This window comes from Corythoichthys intestinalis, chromosome 3, assembly GCF_030265065.1.
Source record: "Corythoichthys intestinalis isolate RoL2023-P3 chromosome 3, ASM3026506v1, whole genome shotgun sequence".
Lineage (NCBI taxonomy): Eukaryota > Metazoa > Chordata > Actinopteri > Syngnathiformes > Syngnathidae > Corythoichthys > Corythoichthys intestinalis.
In genome coordinates this window covers 5,416,932-5,439,566 of record NC_080397.1, presented here as the reverse complement: position 1 = coordinate 5,439,566, position 22,635 = coordinate 5,416,932, and the positions used below count along the sequence as shown (strand labels likewise).

Here is a 22,635-nt window from a genome sequence, read left to right as displayed (position 1 = left end):
GAGTTAAACATGTCTATAGTTATCAATCACAAAAATGTCTATCACTGCAATCAATCATGGAACATCTTATTATAGCAATCAATACTTTATTATGAGCCTTCTTTGGTAAAAGCAAATATTTTATAACCATTTAACAATTATCACTCAGGTCACTTCCTGTTGGTTTGGTGACATTTCGGGGACACGTTCTACTGATGCCAGGTCACTTCCAGTTTATCTGGGCACACAGGTTTTTTTTTTGTTGCCATTGAGAATGAATGGGAAATTTGGACGTACATTGCTTTCAATGGCATAAAACGTGCATGGCTGTCAATTGCATCGAGTTGCTCGGGTGGCAGTTGAATGTCAATGGGCAGTCATGGTAAATGGTCAAAAATCACAAGGACCTATGTTTTTTAAATTACGCGATTTGGTGAAAAATTGTAGGACTAACGCCATTTAAAAAAGCCATTTTCCTATGTGGTTCCCATCTAATAACGCTGGATGCTAATCAAGCCTCCTGAAGTACAAGGACTTATTTAGCTTGGGCAGGTAGGAGAGAAGGGGGTACAGCGTAATGGCCTGCAATTAAAACCTTAATGATGAACGGCACCGCAATTTCCATATGTCTAGTACGCCCCGTTCAATTACCGCTGCCTTAATGAGAATTCCGTATAGCTCGGAAACGGCTCAAATCCTCCGCCTGACAAAAAAGGACTCTGAGAAGAAAGAAGGCGTGCTGTCGGATGGCGAAGCCCCGACCGGCTTGGCGTGCAGAATACTAACAAGGAGAGGTCTCTTTGCTTTTGGATTTGGCCCGAGGCGACCAATCCTCCCGTGGATCCCAACAGATGAGCGAGCAGACCGTGTGTCCATTACGCCCCGCATAAATATTCCGCCGCCTTGGCACCTTACCCCTTATTTACCCACTAAATATTTAAGCAGTGCGCGGCATCTCGACTCACCCCACCCCACTTCCCAGTGTGCCCTGATGATTTTCGCTCAACTTGTTGATGCCTTTCCTCTCGCTCAATATTTAGATGAGGCTTTGCAAGGCAAAAGCCCAGATAGTAAAATTCCTTTTTAAAACATTTTTTATTTTTTTTTTTGAATGCCGTTTTTTCGGCACGCCACACAGCCCTAACCATTTGACTGACTGTCAACATTCAAATATCAGAATGATCGGAATTTTCGCGTGACACAGTGAACTTTTTTGAATGACCCCCAAAAATGTCCAATTCGCCCGTTAACAACGCAGGTCCATCCCAACCGTCTATCATCTACCGCGTAATTCGGGGTCGGGTCGGGGAGGGGGCAGCAGCTTTAGTATGGAAGCCCAGTTTTTCCGGTTCCCAGCCACTTCAACCAGCTCCTCCGGCGGGATCCGAAGGCGTTCCCAGGCCAGCCGAGCGATATAGTCTCTCCAGCGTGTCCTGGGACGTCCTCGGGGCCTCCTGCCAGTGGGACTTGCCCGGAACACCTCTCCAGGGAGGCGTTCAGGAAGCATCCAAACCAGATGCCCGAGCCAGCTCAGCTGGCTCCTCTCAATGCGGAGGAGTAGCGGTTCAACATAGAGTCCCTCCCGAATGACCGAGCTTCTCACCCTATCACTAAGATAGAGCCCGGACACCCTGCGGAGGAAACTCATTTTGGCCACTTGTATCCGGGATCTTGTTTTTTTGTCACGACCCACAGCTCGTGACCATAGGTCAAGGGGATGGACTGGTAAATCGAGAGCTTCACCTTTTGGCTTAGCTCCTTCTTCACCACAACGGACCGGTGCAGAGTCCGCATAACTGCAGGTGCTGGACCGATCCGCCTGTCGATCTTCCGTTCGCTCCTACCCTCACTCGTGAACAACACCCCAGGATACTTGAACTCCTCCACTTGGACAAGATCACATCCCCGACCCTGAGAGGGCACGCCACCCTTTTCCGACTGAGAACCATCGTAACAATTTTCGACCGAATTGCATGATTTACACATCAAAAATTCCCGGACGGTTAGGGGCATAAAATGTTGCATACAGAATTTGCCAAAAACTTATGGTTCCCCCAAAATTTGCCAAAATCTAGCCCATTCATTTCTAATTGGATGCCACTGACGGCCATGTACTGTACGTCCAAATTTACCCAATCATTTTCCTTGGCAAACATTTCTCCTTCATTTTCAATGGCAGGAAAACATAGGCGGTTGTGATTTTTGACTGTTTACCATTACAGCTCATTGACATTCAAGTGGCCCATGTAAGTCAATGCCATTGACAGTAGAGCTTAGATCGGGCCTAAAAAATCCAGCCCAACCTGGCCCGCGGGTATTAAAGCCCGACCCGGCCCAAGCCCGATGAATTGACTTGATTTGCAGGCCAGAGCCTCAAAAAACCTGAAATTTTGTTTTATTTGTAAGCCCGGGCCCGAAATGTTTTTTTTTTTTTTTTAAATTGTGTTTCATTTGTAGGCCCGAGCCTGAACCCCCCCCCCCCCCCCCCCCCGAAATTTTATGATTTATTTGTGAGGACTCAGTAGAAGGAGGAAGTGCGGGGATACGATGCGTGGTTGCGTTTTGTGTGATCACATTTGTGACGATGCCTGTGCATAAAGATAACAAATCAAAACCTCCAAAATCTTTTGTAACAGAATTCAGAATTAAGACTGTAAGATGGATATTTAATAAACCTTTATATATTTTATATTTGTGTGTCTGTTCTATCAGGCAGATAGCGGATTTGACATTTATTTTAATCTCTTTGAGTTGGCAGAAAAAAAAAACGCAAATTTTCTCAATGTTTAAATAGTCTACATATTTTTATGATCGTTATAAATGCATTTACAGAACAAAATAATGCTGAAAAAGTTTTTTAGTTATATTTCTCATATGAGAGAAAAGCGCGACATTCATTTACATTGGGCGAAGCCGAAACAGGTATAGCAGCTTCAACAATCAATTTGAAGCCTTTCCATACCCCACTCCTACCGCGGTGCATGTTTTTCTTTTCAATTTCCCTATCTTTAGTTTATTTTTCACTTCTTGCTGCTTCATATCGAAAAGGAAATACCAGGATGCTGACTCGCGGAGGGCACCAGGGCGGGAGGGGAAGATTAAAAAGAGGACAGGGCCACGGTGTTCACGTGCGCAGGCATGCACAGCGCCTTCTCTGTTTTATCCAAGTTATTTATCTTATAACAAGTATTCCTTAGTTTAACATCCATACATGGTTTTATTACAAATATATGAAAATATATTCATTTAAAAAAAAGTTAGCGAGAGAGAAGTCCGGCCCGACCCCAACGTAAATAAATAACATTATTTGCCGACCCGACCGTCGGGTTTGGGCTCAAGATCTATGCTCTAATTGACAGCCATGTATGTCCAAATTTCCCATCATTTTCAATGGTAGTAAAACCTGTGTGGTTGTGATTTTTGACCAAACACATACCATTACAGCTCATTGACATTCAACAGTGACCCGATATCAACAGGACGTGTCCCCGAAATGTCCCCCAATCAACAGGAAGTGACCTTATTTTTACAGGAATTGACCCTGAAATGTCCCCAAATCAACGAGAAGTGACCTGATATCAACAGGACGTGCCAGTGATATGTCCCCAAATTAACAGGAAATGACCTGATAGATCTGTATTTACCACGGCAAAGCCCCATCATAATTTCTCCAGAAATTGCAGCTTCTAGTTCTTAAAAAATACGGGGAAAAAAAAAAATAAAAATAATAATAATAATAAATTAGAAAGGATTCACTCTTTCATCGATTCTTTATTTTCATATATGTTTTAACACTTTTGAATGGCCTATTAAAAATATTCAACTGACTGTTTGTTTTACTATCAGCATCAAATACATTTAGATGGAATATTTGTCTGTTCCTAGGACCATGGACGTATTGATCAGCCTGAACAACGGCAAGTCGTTCATCTCCGCAGCATATACTATCACTGCCTCCACTTGTGTGAGTTTTATTTATTTTACATCAGTAGAAATGTAGTGAGTACCTTGACTTCTTTGTTCTGTTCATCACCTAAAGAAACAAGTCAAATTTCTCCATGCCATTAAACTGTGTTTGGGTTAATTGTGGTTTAAGCTTCCTAACAGTGCTCGCGGGACAGGTAGAGAGAAAAAAAAAAAAGTAGACAAAATGTTCCTCCGGTTGAGACTGTCAAGTCAAACTACGTATTGTGGCCACCTCAGAGTGCTGGCTAAAATTCTGCCAACGGCCCGCCGAATTTCAACGTAGCCAACAATACTATCAGGCACGGTCGCCAATTAAAGGGCGCTTTGACATTAGCCCTTCCAGACCTGCATTTTTTTCTGCTGGGAAAAAAAATCTGCGCTGATTTTTACTCAAACAGCAAAACAAAGTGCAATTTTTTGGTCGGGGATATTTCATGCTTTTATTGTTTATTTTCTTAATGTTAATGTGTTTTTAATGAGAAATGAGCGTTTTACATTATGCTTTTTGAAGTTGCGTTTGGTCAGCCATTTTCAAAGAGCCAAAAATAGCAAAGAGGGCGTGCCAGATCTCGTCATTTGATTTCAATGGGTAATGTTTCTTCATCCAGTCATCTCCCAGAAGTGGCAATAGCAACTAAATTCTGTGTATTTTTCTTAATGTTAATGTGTTTTTAATGAGAAATGAGCGTTTTACATTATGCTTTTTGAAGTTGCGTTTGGTCAGCCATTTTCAAAGAGCCAAAAATAGCAAAGAGGGCGTGCCAGATCTCGTCATTTGATTTCAATGGGTAATGTTTCATCCAATCATCTCCCAGAAGTGGCAATAGCAACTAAATTCTGTGTATTTATTGGTTTAGAAATGCGGACACGTTATGTCCCCCAGCAGTATGCCTAGGTCTGAAGGGGTTAAACCAAGAAGTTTCCGAGTAGCATCATGTGGACGAAAGGCGCGCTCATTGGACAAATTTAAAAGAGGAAATACCTTCCTCCTGTGAGGTAATGTAGCATAGAATTGCATTCACAAGCGAAGCAGGGTGCGCTTAATTCAAACCGAGACCCACAATTTTTGAGCGGACCAGAGTCTGTTTGGTCCGAACTTGAGTTCAAATGCGCGTTCACATTTACAAAACGAAGCTGACTATTTGAGAAAAAGAACTCTGGTCCGTTTAAAACAGACCAAACCGTGTGAAAGTGCAAAAAAAAAGCCAACCTTTTGGCCGGTACTTATCAGCGGAAAGAAGTTTCTCAAATCAAATTTAGAACAACAGGCCAATCCAAAGCTTTTTTTACGTATTAAATATGAACGCTTTTGGTGTCAGACCAAAGACAACCTAAGATTGCCAACTGAATGAGCACATTTTGATGGTCATTTTTTTTTTTTTTTTTTCTTTTTTACATCACTCAGGCTATGAGTGTTCCAAAACCTGCTCGTAATTTGGATTTTGGATCACAAAAGAAAATGTTCTTAGGCAACCGCTTGTAACTCTGAAAATGCGACAGTTTAACTTGGTGATGTGACAAAAACGATGTAACAGTGACACTATTGATGATATTTGCAGTCCAGTGGTCTGGTGGTGGCCATCGTGTTCCTGGTGCTTCTGGCTCTTGTGGCTTTGGCCCTAATGTGGTGGTTCTGGCCTCTCTGCTGCACTCTGGTGAGTCTTTAACCCATTATGGGGCAAGTGGGTATTTTTGGAAAAGGAAAATATTAAATCAACCACGTAAAGACCTGACATTTACACATTACACATTCTGGGTCATGGATGCCGCAATACAGTGGTACCTCGACTAGGGATGTCCCGATCCAGGTTTTTGCACTTCTGATCCAATACCGATATTGTTTTGCACTTCCAATCCGATACCGATACCGGTCTATCTGAGCATGTATTAAAGTTTAAAGTTATTTAGCCTCCTTACTTAGTTGTCAGACTCATGTTGAAAATGGTTTTAGTACTCTTGATAACAACTAGCCAGCTGAATTAGGTGAGTTTGAATAACACACAATGGTTGGTAACAAGAAACTGACCTGTTTATTCAGTGACAAACACAAAACATTATAAATGACAAACAGAAATGGCATAGTCAGTCAGTAAAACGTGCAAATAATATTGTAAACTGTCAGTGGAAAATCCCATAAAGCCCCCAAGCTATTAGATGCTTTTAATGTTTCGTGCATTAGTTACAAAAATTGTATAAAAAGCCTCTCAGATGTAAATAAACGACTATTTCAGTATCAAGTTAACATTTTAAAACAGTAAATAAAATACTCAAGTCCCCATTCTGTATCAGCAGCTTTGAACTACATTCAATTAATTTAATTTTGCGAATCAACTGTTTAAGTTGTTAAAATTGCTCCCGTTATTCCATAATTTCCCTTCTGTCTACTATTGACATGTGAAAGTTTCAAAACTGTTTTGAAGATAGATTCAAGTAGGCCTGTCGCGATAACAAATTTTAGTGTGCGATAATATATTTCATAAATTATTGAAATATTATTGCACCCCCCAACTAAAAAAAAAAAATTACGATAACACTGTGAGAGTACAGTATATATTAATAGATCATGTACACCCATTTAAACGCAATAAATGTTTACTCTTAAATTCAAAAATATTTTTTAGGAAATCACAACTAAAAACAATAGACCATGCCTCTTTTAAGTAAAAGACAACAATATTAATACTGCACAGAAACACAGAAGAAATTAAATGTGTTTTTTAAGAAAAATACAATTCCACTTAATAATTTAAGCATCTAGGCAAATGAAAACGTTTCCCCTCATAGCTTCTGCTATGGCGTTCCATGTGTAATACAGTGGTACCGCAACATACGAAGTTAATTCGTTCCAGGAGCTTGTTTGTAAGTCGAAATAGCCGTATGTCAAGCAGGATTTTCCCATAAGAATACATTATAATTCCAATAATTCGTTCCACAGCTCAAAAACCCACACTACATCCTTAATAAATACTGGTGTTACTATTGCAAATAGGAATTACAACGAGCAAAACAAATAAAATATGAATAAAAATCAGAATAACAGTAATATAATAATAGCAATAAAAATACGGTAATAATAATACAGTACAGTACCTGTAATAATGTAACGAATCGGGTTCTAATGTGGCGGACTTTTTTTGCTGCACCTGAACGCACCGCGGGGCTGACAGTGAGCAGGAGGAAAGCACTTTTTATTTCTGGTTCGATCCTGGCGTCAACAGCAGTGGACACTCGACGAGTTGATGGAATAAATGATTGGAAACCTGACGAAGCTGGCGATTTCTTTGACAATGTTACCACAATAAGAACTGTCACCTTAACTTATAAAGACTGGCGAACGGAGGGGGACCGCCGGCCGAGATCGGCATTCTACGACCCAGTTCATGGATGCACACACCATGCTTATATTTTGCTATCATTCACATCTTTATTTCAATGGTAAGCGTCACCTTTTCTTTTTTTTTCTCCACCTGCACTAAACTTAAACTGCACTAAACTAAAAACAGAACTAAAATGCATTTTGCGTAGTTGGTAAAAAGGAAGCCAAACTTTTAACTGCACATCAGCCGCACGCGCGCGCGCACGCAGGTGCACGCGAGGCGATAAATCGCAGCGGAAAAATTATCGCCTTTATTTTTATTTACCGTGTGATAAATGGAATTATTGCATATTGCGACAGGGTTAGATTCATGTCAAGATTTGCCGATTTAGGAGTGTTTTAGATAAAAAGTTAATTAGGTTCGCTTGGAAGGTTCACTACAACAGCCTACAAGGGAAGTCTCCTGCTTTAAGATGGTGGCTGTTTACTAGCGCACCTAGTTTTCAATGCATGTGTATGTCGCTAAATGCTTGATTAGGTTGGTTTTATTAAAACTTCTTACAGCTTTACCACTACGCTCGACTTTATTGTGGCATATGTTGCACTCTGCCTCTTCGTATTTGTCGTCCTTTAAGGTGAAATGATCCCACACAGCTGACATTTTTACAGGTAAAGTCTCTCGGTAAATTGGGAGACTGTTGAAGGTGTGCCGTAAAATGCGGACCGGATTTTAGGGAAACCGAAGCAAAAACTGGAATGGATTATGTATATCGGTGCGCTGGAAAACCCGAATTTTCAAAAAAACTGAAGTCTGGATCGGAATTTTTCCGTTTCGGCCGATCCGATACCGATCCGCATTTTTTTGCCCAAATCGGACGTCTCTAACCTCGACATACGATCGCTTCGACATAGGATCTTTTCGACATCTGACGTAAAATTTGACGTCAATCCGATGACATGCTCGAAATACGACGATCTATGACAGCACCGCAGTGTGTTTTCCTGCAAGACGGTCGCATGGCAGATTTTCATGTGAGAGAAATCAACATGGGTCCAACAATTTTCGTGCAGGTGGTGAAAAAAAAGGAAAAAGGAGATGCTTTCCATTGACATGAAGATAGATATGATGGAAAAATATGAGCGTGAGGTGCGCATCCGTGATATGGCTTGTTATATCGGTCCCCCTCTGTTTGCCAGTCTTTATAAGGTAAGGTGGCAATATTACTGTGGTAAAATCGCCAAAGAAATCGGCAGCTTCGTCAGGTTTCTAATCATTTATTCCATCAACATCAACTCCAGCATCAAAAAATTAAAATAGGAAGTAAAACAGAACCGCACTCAGGTTTTCCTGCAAAACATCCTGATAAACGTTTGAATTCATTCTGTAAATTAATGATTGCAAGTTGTCCAGGCCCTGAGGTAGCAAAACAGCCCCAAATCATGATGCTCCCTGCACCATGCTTCACGGTGTGGATGAGGTGTTGATGTTGGTGCACTGTTCCATTTTTCCTCCACACATGACGTTGTGTGTTACTCCCAAACAATTCAACTTTGGTTTCTTCAGTCCACAAAATATTTTGGCTAAACTTCTGTGGAGTGTCCAAGTGACTTTTTGCGAACAGTAAACGAGCAACAATGTTTTTTTTTTTTTTTTTTAGACAGCAGTGGCTTCCTTCGTGGAGTCCTCACATGAACACCATGTGGAACACAAAAAAAAAAAAGGACAAGACAGCAGTGGCTTCCTCCGTGGAGTCCTCACATGAACACCATGTGGAACACCAAAAAAAGAAAGGGCAATAATATCGTATATTGGCAATAATTTATGACACAATCTACCGCCCACAATTTTTTTTTTTTGCGACAGGCCTAAATGTGACTTCCATGACCCAAAATGTAATGGAACGCCAGGTTATAATATAGATCTCTAATTTAAAAAAAAAAAAAAAAAAATGTAGCATCTAACTAACAAATTCATTAGCCATTAATTTATTTAAACTGGGAGGACAAGCAATGAATAATCATGTTTCAGGCTACGTCTACACTAGGACGAATAATGTCCTTAAACGTGTAATTAGCAATACTATACAGCATGTCTTCTACACTAATCTGCCTCTTATCATTGCAAGAACTTAGACAGGTAAGTTAGCCGGCTAATATTACCCGCCGCTTAGTATAGACCAGTGTGTCCGAACAACAATCGGCTACTAAGGAAGTTGACGTCATGCCGTCACCATTTTTAGTGCGGCATGACGGCATCGAAAACAATGGAGGCGGACGGTCACGACGTGGCATTCCTGCTCCTCTTTTCTTTTCCTGACATTTTTCTTGAACCTTCAAACTACTTTGCAATAATATACTTCAATTTAGTGCCCATTTGTGGTCCTTCCACCGCGGATGACGCGGAGATGAGTGTTTTCTTACAGAGCTCGTCTCCCGCTTTATGTCTCCTATCAGCCAGCTGCGGGGCTGGCCCCTCCTAATTCAATGCCGACCGAACATGAGTATATAAAAATGCGTAGAGGAAAATTAGACCCTGAAAAGTGACCTGCGTGGTACCATCAGTCAAAGAGGCGCGCGATCAGTTTTTTTCATGACATTTCCGACTGTCAAAACTTTCGCCATTTCCAGGATCGCCACTGTTAAGCACAAGCACTCTTGGTTGTGGCTATCAGGAAATATACGCAGCGCCACACCACATGTTTGTATTTGCTATTTTCCAAGTGATTGTAACATCCCAAGTAACGATGTCAGGCGATGTTTGCTAAAGATTTATTTCAATCACAACTCGGCGACTGCTCTTAAAAGCCGAGGTGCTCTCCCTTGACTCTCGCTACCGCTTCATGCATTCAATCGCGTTGACGAAAAAAACAGTGATCACAAAATGGAATTCTCGACCCCTGGTCTAGAAGGTGTAGTAATTTCTAAATTTCCCGCCGATGAGTAATGAGTTTCCGGTTCAGAGATAAACCGCGCGAGTGAAGATGTAACATACAGTGCCTTGCAAAAGTATTCGGCCCCCTTGAACCTTGCAACCTTTCGCCACATTTCAGGCTTCAAACATAAAGATATAAAATTTTTATTTTTTGTCAAGAATCAACAACAAGTGGGACACAATCGTGAAGTGGAACAACATTTTTTGGATAATTTAAACTTTTTTAACAAATAAAAAACTGAAAAGTGGGGCGTGCAATATTATTCGGCCCCCTTGCGTTAATACTTTGTAGCGCCACCTTTTGCTCCAATTACAGCTGCAAGTCGCTTGGGGTATGTTTCTATCAGTTTTGCACATCGAGAGACTGACATTCTTGCCCATTCTTCCTTGCAAAACAGCTCGAGCTCAGTGAGGTTGGATGGAGAGTGTTTGTGAACAGCAGTCTTCAGCTCTTTCCACAGATTCTCCATTGGATTCAGGTCTGGACTTTGACTTGGCCATTCTAACACCTGGATACATTTATTTTTGAACCATTCCAATGTAGATTTGGCTTTATGTTTTGGATCATTGTCCTGTTGAAAGATAAGTCTCCGTCCCAGTCTCAGGTCTTGTGCAGATACCAACAGGTTTTCTTCCAGAATGTTCCTGTATTTGGCTGCATCCATATTCCCGTCAATTTTAACCATCTTCCCTGTCCCTGCTGAAGAAAAGCAGGCCCAAACCATGATGCTGCCACGACCATGTTTGACAGTGGGGATGGTGTGTTCAGGGTGATGAGCTGTGTTTCTTTTACGCCAAACATATCGTTTTGCATTGTGGCCAAAAAGTTCAATTTTGGTTTCATCTGACCAGAGCACCTTCTTCCACATGTTTGGTGTGTCTCCCAGGTGGCTTGTGGCAAACTTTAAACGAGACTTTTTATGGATATCTTTGAGAAATGGCTTTCTTCTTGCCACTCTTCTATAAAGGCCAGATTTGTGCAGTGTACGACTGATTGTTGTCCTATGGACAGACTCTCCCACCTCAGCTGTAGATCTCTGCAGTTCATCCAGAGTGATCATGGGCCTCTTGGCTGCATCTCTGATCAGTTTTCTCCTTGTTTGAGAAGAAAGTTTGGAAGGACGGCCGGGTCTTGGTAGATTTGCAGTGGTCTGATGCTCCTTCCATTTCAATATGATGGCTTGCACGGTGCTCCTTGAGATGTTTAAAGCTTGGGAAATCTTTTTGTATCTAAATCCGGCTTTAAACTTGTCCACAACAGTATCTCGGACCTGCCTGGTGTGTTCCTTGGTTTTCATAATGCTCTCTGCACTTTAAACAGAACCCTGAGACTATCACAGAGCAGGTGCATTTATACGGAGACTTGATTACACACATTTGGATTCTATTTATCATCATCGGTCATTTAGGACAACATTGGATCATTCAGAGATCCTCACTGAACTTCTGGAGTGAGTTTGCTGCACTGAAAGTAAAGGGGCCGAATAATATTGCACGCCCCACTTTTCAGTTTTTTATTTGTTAAAAAAGTTTAAATTATCCAATAAATGTTGTTCCACTTCACGATTGTGTCCCACTTGTTGTTGATTCTTGACAAAAAAATTAAATTTCATATCTTTATGTTTGAAGCCTGAAATGTGGTGAAAGGTTGCAAGATTCAAGGGGGCCGAATACTTTTGCAAGGCACTGTATGTGGCTGCTCCTTTCTACGCATGCGTAGTTTTCACAAGTGTAGGCGTACCTTGCAGAAGCAGGGTGGCCTTAAAGTGCCTGTGACACGAAAAATCCTGTTTATTTCATAATGCACGCAGTATTTTATGCCCCTGAATTATATGAACCGCTTGGATGTGTGTGGATGCGATCGCTATTTTTATTTAGTTTTTTGAATCCCGCGCCATGAAAATGAGTGACTTCCGGCTTCAGTCTTGCATTGAGGAGGAGGGCGCTGTGACGTGTACGGTAGAAGACGTCCTCTTCACGCTACAGTGTACTGTTGTGTATGAGGACGAAGGATTCAGCTGATTTTGCGGATTAATACGTTTATTTTTCGCATCACGCCAGCCAAACGGCTGCAGAAAAATCATTCTGTATGAGGGAGAGGCGTATGCGCCTTTTTTGGAGTTTCAAAAGGTTCCCATTCACCGTGGATATTTACTGTGGGACCATTAGACTGAGGAGGAAGTGAGTAAACATCTTGTTTTGTATTATGTCAAATACAAATAAAGCGATTACAAAGTAAACACTACAAACTTCCTTTAAATAAAGGACTACTTACGTTTGATCATTGATAGGCATGTAAAAAGCTCTCCTAATGCTCATTAGCAGCAGCACGTTAGCTGCACAACAACTCCAGCCACCCTCCTCCGGGGAACGAACTGTAAATTGCTTTCCGCCGGGCGGTTTGCCGATCCGCGAAGACAATCGACAACCGGGTCGTCATGTCAAATAATCCAGGCTAGTTATGTGTGATTTTCCGCTTCGAAGACTGTGAAACATCACTCGGTTCGGGTTAGCATGTCGGCTAGCTGTCACGCCTTTTGTTTTGTTTACATTCTCCGAAGCCGGGGAAGGGAAATGACATATGTCCGATTTAGGTGTCATAAAATATCGTTCGGGAGGTGCGACAGTAAAGGTGAAGTCGACAGTTTTGACCATTATGGAGTAATTTTGCCATGTCGTCCTGAATAAATGCATTTTTATTATTTCATATTCCATTCAGCACAAGACTGTTATTTGTCATGACTAAGCCTGTCGCAATATGCAATAATTCCTTTTATCGCGTGATAAATAAAAATGAAGGCGGTAATTTTCCCGCTCCGATTTATCGCCTTGCGTGCACGTGCATGCGCACGTGCGGCAGACGTGCTGTTAAAAGTTAGGATTCCTCGTTACCAACTGCGCAAACTGCATCTTCGCTCCAGGTCCGGCAAAAACTATCGTTCCCATTATATCCTATTGTTCAACGTATACCGGCCGCGTCAGTGCTCCGGAGTATTTTTCGGCACAACGCCGGATATTTACAACGAAGTCCGCCAAAACATTGTTTCCGACTTGGCTGCTACGAACAACCTCGCTTTGACAACGAACAGCTGAATGAAATTAAGAGCGCTGTGCTTCAAACTCGTCCTGTTTATGAAAGTCGATTGTCAAATGCTGGTGTTGTGTAGTAATGAGCAGACGTGACTTCAGCGGCGCTTGCTAACTTTTTAATGCGCGCACACACTAGATATCATGAAATGGCAAACTAGATGTGCTACATCCCATGCCATTGGCTACGTGAGCCGAGAGTGATTATGGGACACATAATCCATATCAATTCCATACCAGTGACTATAGATAATGTTGCAAAGATTGTTAATTCAGTACGTGACACAGATGGATTCGGACCACAAATAGGATGTCTTGCTCATGTAGTAAACCTAGCTGCTAAGAGAGCTGTAGCAGCCCTGCCTCACTTTACAAACAGTAAAGATTGTTCTCAGCACTTTTATACAAAATATTTTCAGATCAGTAAGAAGTAAGCCCATAAATATTATGCACTAAAATGTATGTTTATATGATGGCAATTTAATTTTTGCTCGTTAGCAAAAAAATAAAAAATAAAAATAAAGCGAAACAAAAAATATATATATATATATATTTTTTTTTTCACAGAGCATTAAATGTATTGAATCGGATCGAAAATCGTGTCCCCCGTATCAAAAATCGTACCGAACCATGACTTAACTGTATCGTTGCATCCGTATGGAACACCACTGCAGAAGCTATGACGGGAAAAGTTTTCATTTGCCTAAATGCTTAGTTAGTTATTAAGTGCAATCAAGAGTAAATATTTATCGCGTTTAAATGGGTGTACTTGATCTATTAATATATACTGTATTCTCACTGAGTTATTGTAAATTGGTAAAAAAAAATTGGGGGGGGGTGCAATAATATCGCATATCACAATAATTTATGAGAATAATTATCGCACACTAAAATTTGTTATCGCGACAGGCCTAGTCATGACCATGCAATTTATTTAGCAATTGGGGAAAATACTTGGATAAAAAGAATATCCTGTAAAAATATTGAAGTAAAGAGACAGAAACAATGACATTTTGCCGCTCTCTTCGTCGCGTTTTCCTCGTTGTGAATAGTTCCCCCTTGACGGGCTGACTGGTCCTTCTCAAGCCATTTATATAGCTATTGGGGAAAAATACTTGGATAAAAAAGAATATCCTGTAAAAATATTGGAGTAGAGAGACTGAAACAATGACATTTTGCGGCTCTCTTCGTCGCGTTTTCCTCGTTCTGAATAATTCCCCCTCAATGGGCTGAAAAGTAAAACCGATGAGCCCAGTCTACCGCTGACGTCATCCACCTGTTGGGGACGCTAAAGCCCTATAATTGTAGGCGTGGCTAACCGGCAGATTAAAAGACTAATTTCTCGTCATCTGTGCTTTGCTAAATTGTTGTATATAGTCGAATCGTCTCAAAATATGATTCTAATTCACATAATAATGCTATTTAAGACTTTTTTTCTCGTGTCGTATGCTCTTTAAACGCACCTTAAACGTAAGTGCGGACAGGTATAAAAACAGTCGGCAAAATACCCTGGAGAAAAGTATGTGTCCTAGTGTAGACGTAGCCCCAGTGCCAATGAAGACGCTAGTTAAACGTCTAGCAGTGTCAATCGCAATCAATATGTTAAGTGAGTGCCCTACAAAGTGTCTAATGCACATGATTCTACTCTGGGGGAAGGTCATGCTGCAATCACATCCAGCCCGCATCTAAAAGGCTTTCTATGTTGGAAAAAATGATCATTTGAAATTTATACTTGCCCCATCAAACAAAAATAATGACGATTGACAAGCATGGAAAAGGTTTTATTGTTTCAGTCTTGCTGCGATCATGAGCGATGCATGCATTGTACAGGATTAGCAAACAAACTAACAACAGGACGGCGTAGCGGCGGCCGAAATCCAACAAAGAGCACCACCAATCTCCGCGCTTATTATTAATCACGACCGTCCCCCAGGTAGTGCCGTGATGCCGCTGCCACTCAAATAAAAGATTTTGTTCAACTTGCGTGCAATCTGTCGCCAGCGAAGAGCTGCCATCTTTTTGCCGTTTCCTGTTTAAGCTTCTTTGTGTGCCGTTGCTAGGTGACGTTAGTGGCCAGCCGGCTGAGCTCCAAACAGGGCTCGGCGCTCTTAACACAATTTCCTAACAAGAGAGGCCATTTTGTTTTCTGTGCGCCGCTTTGATGTGGTTATTGTGTGCCACTTGTTCTTCAGCCAATCAGCTCTTTGCCTGACCAAAATTTGGGGTGAATGTGTAGTTCAATTGGCAAATGATTAACACTGCTCGTGTGTGTCGTGTGTTCTCTTGGACAAAATGCAAGCTGGCAAAATGCTGACTTTCGAGGTAGTATCAGAGGGGCAGGCAGGCGGGGTTCAGCCCACTGGTAGATGGGTTGCTGTAATGACCATTGTCTTTAAGTTCACAGGCTTCTGGCTTAGCAAAATTGACTGAAATCAACAAGTGGTTATTCGGTGCTGCAAATTAGCAGCAGTGCTTCAAGCTCGTAGAAATATTTGACACCCCAAAAATGATACCATTGCAGAATCACTTGTAAAATAACCTAACGTATTCTCAGTTGCAACAAAAGTGCAATGTCTGCCCAATTTGGAGGCATCATAATAACAACTGGCACAATTATTAATTTGTTGTCTAGAATCAGAAAAATATGAGAAAGTGAGGAATTTGACTTGTATATTTCTTGGTCATGAAAGGTAAATGAAAAAAAAAAAAAAGTGTATTATTTGGAAAAATACATAATATTTCTAATTCTGCTTCCACTGATATATTTTTCGCTCCAGGGCTGCAGCTATTTATTATTTAAGTAATCGATTAATTTGTCAAATAGTTCGAATATTCGAGTAATCAGATTAGAAACACATTAAATGCATTGCAGAATACATTTCAGGACATGTAACACAAAGGCTTGCTAAGATTGCACTTTCAAAAGACCATTAAATGCAAATACAAAATACAATTCCCGAGTGTTTTTTCACATGATGCTGAATTGCCCTTTCATTTCACAAGGCCAATAAATGCATTTAAAAATAAATTAAAATACTTTTTTGCCTCAAACGGTATAAAAAATTTAATAAATGAGGATCAATGCACAACAAAACCAAAATCGACTAATTTGCATAGCAAAATTCCGCTAGCTTAAATGCTATAAAATGGTTTTTTTTCTCTTTTAAATGCTCTTAAAAATCGTTTAAACTTATATTCCCACGGAAAACTGCTAAAAACAAAAACTTAGAGACTTACATTGGTCATAACATGGAGCAGCTGGATCCAGCCATGTTAAATGAGTTATGTCATATTGACTGTTGCCAATAGAGGGCAGTGTATCCATCCAAATCAATAAACCTAAATGCAAACACTTTGAAAACCAACCATTGCAACGCCACCCTAATAAAATGATTCCTTGATACAGGTATATTTGTTTCGAAGTTTTTTTCTTATCGAACCACTCGAGTTAATCGATTAATCGTTGCAGCACTTGTTCAGTCATCGAAATATTTTGTAACAACAAATATTCAGTATAATGACTACAAAATAAGTTTTTATATGATACACAACAATTTATTTAAAGATCGCAAATGAATAATTATTTTTTATTCAAAGGACTTTTTTTTTTTTCAGTCAATTTTTTCAATACATCTGCTGGGTTGTTCCGTAGCATGGCAGAAATTAGGCAAAAACTGTCGATCATTGTGTTCTAAAGTATAAACATTTACCCACACATTGTACAGCTGTAATTAAAAGACTTAAATACTTTAAAATCGCTTTGCTGCAAAAACTGAAAAACGTTACTGAGAAAGCTTCCATCACTACTAGGGGTGCTGTTTTGCCGATCTCCAAGTTCTGGGTCACGAGCCTCCAGTTTGGGATCCGTTCTCGCCACTTCTGTCGCTGTGAAGTGCGAGTCCGACCTCCTCCATTGTTCTCTTGGAGAGCGGCTTGTACTTTGTGCTAGAGTAAACTCAACGTACCCTCGGGCCCTTTGGAAAACACTCGCATCCACTTTAGAAAAATCCACAACAGATTACAAGGGACGAGGCCGGGGGGGTACAGATGGCGCTCTTTTTCCCCTCGTTCCTGCTTTTTTCTAGCCGCTGACGCAAACTCCCTATCGCGGCCCTTCACCAGAAATGATAGACGTCACCTGGCGTGGGCAGAACCTGCAGGGACGGCGTCCAGCATGAGACGGAAGCATATTTTGGAGCGGCAACAAAGGCATTAAAATGTAAACCCCCTGCAGCATGTCTGGCCACCGCCGTGTTTGTCTTGGTGCAGGGAGCTGCTGTCGCCTCGCACCCGGGGAACGCTGCACAAGAGGAGGGCCATGTGTGCCTTGTTAATATTTAAACCCCCCCACCTCACAAACACCCCCCCCCCCCCCCTTTATACCCCTCACCAGTCTGCCAGGCTACGGAGAGTCGGGATGAGGCGCAAAATCCCGGCTCGGCGCAGAGCCAGGCGATGGGTCACACGTGAGCTGTGGAGTAATGATTTTCTTTTCTTTGTCATTTATATGCGGGAATGAAATGTCAGATGCCGCTGGAATCAATGTCTAAATCCACTCGGGTGCCTAATTGGAAATACTTTTAGATATTTTCAAACAACTTTTGATGTCCTTTAAAGGGAATAAGGAGAGCCACTTTGATTAGTGGCAACTCAAGACTTTGTGCTTTACACTTTCTGAAAACACCAGCCTTCCCACAATTTTTTTTTTTAACCTTTTTTTTAACCTGTTCAACTGCTTGATACAGACTATGGGAATCTGAGTGTCCTATTGGTCTGAGCAGTTTTAATGTATGACACGGGGATATGATGTACTCTCATTGTGATGATTATTCATTGTGTTTCGTTTATTGGGATAAAGCAGCAAACAGAAAGGGGTTGGGGGGGACAAAAAGGAAAATAGAAAAGGAGAAAGACAAGAAAAGATTAAACAATTCAACACCTTCACTAACTTTGAATATAGTATTGCTATTGTTAGCTAATTGTATTTCCAGTTGACACCATGTGAGGGGCCTGATGACCAAGGAGAAAAAGGATGGTGGTGGTGGGTCAGGGGTGAGGGGGTCAGAAAGAGATGTGGTGATTAGATGTAGTGGAGCGTACACACATAAGCAATGTGAGGTCTGGAACCCAGTATTGTGTGAATCACTTGTAAGTGTGGATATGTTGACATCCTAATCTATGCTGCTTGATCGCTAATCCTGGCATTTATAATTTCTCTACCTGAGTGTGTCTATTTGCATCCAGTCAAGTGTGAATCCCATCAGACGTGTGATACTCCACCCCGTGGCCCCCCCCAGGGCCATGGCCCCCCGGGATGGGGGGGGGCAACGCAGCCCATCACTCTTCTCGCAGCTCCATCAAGGGGGGCCTCCATCACCCATCACCAGGGTGGTTCCTTGGACCATCCACACCTCCATTAGCTAGCCTTAAGGGTAGGGATGAGGGGACGTGCCACCGCCCACCCGGCCCACCAGCCAACGCCGCAACCCTCCAGCCAACACGGCACAGTGCAGGACCCCCACGGCCCACTATGCCCGGACAGGGTCCTTACCTGGAACGGGCGACACCCTGCCGACCCGGGGTGCGGATCACTCAGCCAGTGATCCGCACCTGAGCACAAGCAGGCAGAAAAGAGAGGGGAAGACAGAGGGCGCCGAGAAGCCGCCACGGGGCAGCTCGCCATAGAGAAAAAGTGTGGGATCCACCTAGGGCTGCCAGGTCCCGGACTGGCAGCCATTGCCCAGCACCGTGATAGTATTGTGTGGGGAGGGTAGTACAGTGTATGCATTAAAATAGGAGAGACCGGCTAAGGGCAGTGGGACCGCCACGTCGAAGTTCTTCCCAGCCGCACATCCACTCGCCGAAACCCCAGTGGTATAATGTGTGTGGTGCGTTAAAAGAGGTGCGGAAATGGCGGGGCCTGTGGCGGTGAGGGAACTGTCACGTCACCATCCACCCAAACCTGTTTCAGCCAGTGTTTTTTTTTTTTTTTTTAATGAGACTTGGGCCTTAAGTATTTATCAAACTGCAATCGGGAAAAATAAAGCAGTAAAGCATATGCGTGTCTCCCGTCGTTCCTTCGGCTGTTAATTCGGCTTTGCATCTGTCCAGCAGGTAAAAAAAAAAAATTGGAAAAAAAAGTCACCTCTATTTATCCAGCAATATGTCCCGAAAATCTGCTTTGGTAATTACTCGGGAGGAGCTAATCCGGCGAGCGTACGGTGGCGGTGGGAACGATGCTGGGCAGCGTATGGAGAGGTCGCAGGATTTGCTGACGAGCGTGTCAAAGAGGAATTAATTAAACCTAATTGATGACTTTGTCTCATTATGCTAATGACCATGCCGTCCCTGCGTTTTAAAAATAGTGTGGGAAACAGCTGCTCGCGTCTATGGTGGGGTGTTGATACTTTGTTTTCCACAAATTCATCCGGTAAATGCTTTAATGCTTGCGGACAAAAGGCCTGTCTCGCTGTTTCAAATGAAAGTGGAAAATGAGGGTTAAGATTTCAAGCCTTGGTTAAACTATTAAACAAGAGTTAGCCTCTTCCAGTTAAATGAGGTTTAGTGTTATGAGATCGGGATAGGCTTTTAAAGAAGTTTCAAGTGAGGGTTAGGTTTTTAATAGAACGTTCTGGTCACGCTGTAGGTTTACAAATAAAGGTTATAGTTTCAAATCAGAGTTCCAATTCCAGTTTGACCCTTTAAGGTCCGGGCCTATTTTGTCCGATTTTGCATATCTTTGATGTTTCCTTTATATTTCAATGAAAAAAAAAAACGTTCACAATGATCTACTTGGGCCCCTTCTTTCAGGACACCATAACCTTCATGTCCAAACTGTTGTTTTCTTCACTGACCAATTATAATCAACATTTTGTACCCAAAAAGACAAAAAAATCCCAAAATGTTTTGTCAAAATTTGTGATAATGATGTCCAATTGACAACCAACGTAAAAAAAAATGTTTAGGGGTCAAAAAAAGTGTTTCAAGCCCCATTTATTGTTTTGGGACATGATTAGTTATCAAAATAGGGTTTAAACCCAGATTAGGTTTCTAAATATAGGTTAGATGTTCAAGAAAGGGTTGCCGTATCAAATGAGTGCTTAATGATCAAGTTCAGGTTTCCAAACATGAGTTAAAAACAAGGATTTCAAGCCTAGTTTGATCCTGTTAACTGTTCCTTTTCTTCCTCCACTTCTCATCTTCCTCTTAATGCTCTTGGTCTCCTATCTTATTGGACTTAATTACCTAATCAGAACTTTTTGGTCGCTTGGGTGCGTTGAACCTCGTCCAATTAATTTGAGACTCTTCCCCTGTCAACAAGTTGATTGTTCGTTTTTCACAGGGGGCCCTCATGTTGCTCTACAAGAACACTAATCAGAGTCAGCAGGGGGGTGGGGTTAAGGTATCAAGGCGGTGGGGAGGGTTGTTCTTTTTGACTGGTTGGCCTGTCAGCTGTCAAGCTCTCGTCACAACGTTAGTGGACATCTACTTCTGACAGACTTTCTGCTGACTTGTCCCATTTTTTTTTCTCTCCTTTTTTTTATCCAGGTCATCAAAGACCCTCCACCACCGCCACCCCCGACAAGACCGCCACCACCTGTGAGTAACGCTTACAAAAAGGTTTTCACACAAGGGTTATGGCTTCAGATTAAAGGGAACCATGGATAGAAAGACATATACTGTAGTTCTTAAAAGAAAAATGTTGTATGAAAATGTTATATAATTAGATATGAAAACCCCTCTTGATCTTTTCGTTTTTATAAAATTAGTTTAACTAGTAGGTTGCCATTGTCGTTGACGTCGCAATGCACTTTGGGCGGTGACGTTAACGGGGTTGCGCTGCCGAGTTTCCAGATTATGACTGTAGCGGCAAAAACATGTCATCTGTTCAGCCCTTTCAGTTTGAACCCGAGAGGAACACTATTGAGCAGGACAGCACTGTCGATATTTCGCAAAACGAGTAGCAAAAGCAAAATGAACAGGAAGGACGGGATGAGACGAAAGTAGGACAAAACCGGTAATGTACATGAGGCAAGTTCGTCTAGTGACAGTAACAGCAGACACTCTAGTGACATAGCAGGAGAGTGTTTGCTGTCAAGAACTCTAGTTTTTGTTTGCAGATCTTCATGGTAAACTCTTGTGTGATCAAATTTATTTCAATATAATTATGGAGATTGTTATCATCCAGAGCTGTTGTGTGCTTTACATAAGATTAGGAGTTATAGTGAAGCACAGCAGTTCCATTATTTTTGCTAATAACCCATTCATCACAGCACATGAAAACTTTGATGCTATTTGCCTCAACCGAAAACTAATGGACTTCGCCTCCATGAGCGACAGTGTCACCTGACCCGATCGGTCACATAAAAGCAGTTTCCAGACTGATGATCGTCCTGCCGGTGTTCTCAGATTTTGCGCCCTTATCAGCTGTTGCTCTCGAAACTTTTGTGGCGGTGAATAAGCACTCTTTTACATTCAGTTGTACTCTCATTATCCAAAAGGTGCGAAACAAACAAGTTACATCATAAACATACATCTGCAACATGAATGCGGCGTAGATAGATAAGAAGGATAAGCAAAACGGAAAACGAACGAATGATTGCAATAAATTTGATTGCGGATTATTCGTATCATTTTCCGCCCAACAGATTATAATGACACCTTATTTTTGCACATTGAGATATAACAGGACTGTTGTGTACTTTATCTGTACTTAAAGCTGCAAGCAGGCAGTGTTCAACACCACACTGTTTAGTAACATTAACTAACACCACAAGAACCACGTTTTTTTCCCCTACATTGATGGTATGTGTATTGTTTATCGATCTATTAGCTGCAATCAGTAACTTAAGTCCTCAGATGAAAACCAACAAATCTGTTACGGTCCGTGATTTCGGAAGCAAGGTTGGACCCCAAAGCTGACAACAATAACAGAGGGATTGTGATCGCAGGGAGACAAAAAACGGTCTGTGACAACAGGTTAGGATCAATTACAAAAAAAAAAAAAAAAGGAAAACCAGGGTGAGAGGCAGACGAACGAAAAAACCCAAGGCAATTAGCTACGAAATTATCAAATGGCAGCAAATCTATATCTTGGCAACCCGCCTTGGATCGGTTTAAAGACACTGCTGATAAGCTGGTGTTGGATGCAGGTACAACGTCGGGAACTGATCCCACAGCTCTGTGACAAAACAATCTAACCAGCAGCAGAATGTGGCAAAATCATGCCAGTCGTCATACTAGCTATGCTAGTATAGAGCAAAGCTATTCTCCCAGTACAACCCAACTATGTGATCACTAGGCATGTGCTGGTATGATATTCTGACAGTATAATAACCGTAAGCCAACATATAAC

General features: G+C 41.7%; 1 protein-coding gene across 4 annotated transcripts in view; it reads left to right on the top strand.

The window, feature by feature from the left end:
- The window catches only part of antxr2a (ANTXR cell adhesion molecule 2a), a 173,549-nt gene that overhangs the window by 77,155 nt on the left and 73,759 nt on the right, over positions 1–22,635 (top strand). For all 4 annotated transcript variants that reach the window (XM_057830925.1, XM_057830924.1, XM_057830926.1 and 1 more), the window contains 3 exons: positions 3,865–3,943; positions 5,505–5,600; positions 20,829–20,879. In XM_057830925.1, the coding sequence (XP_057686908.1) occupies positions 3,865–3,943; positions 5,505–5,600; positions 20,829–20,879 (226 nt within the window). The remainder of the gene's footprint in view (positions 1–3,864; positions 3,944–5,504; positions 5,601–20,828; positions 20,880–22,635) is intronic.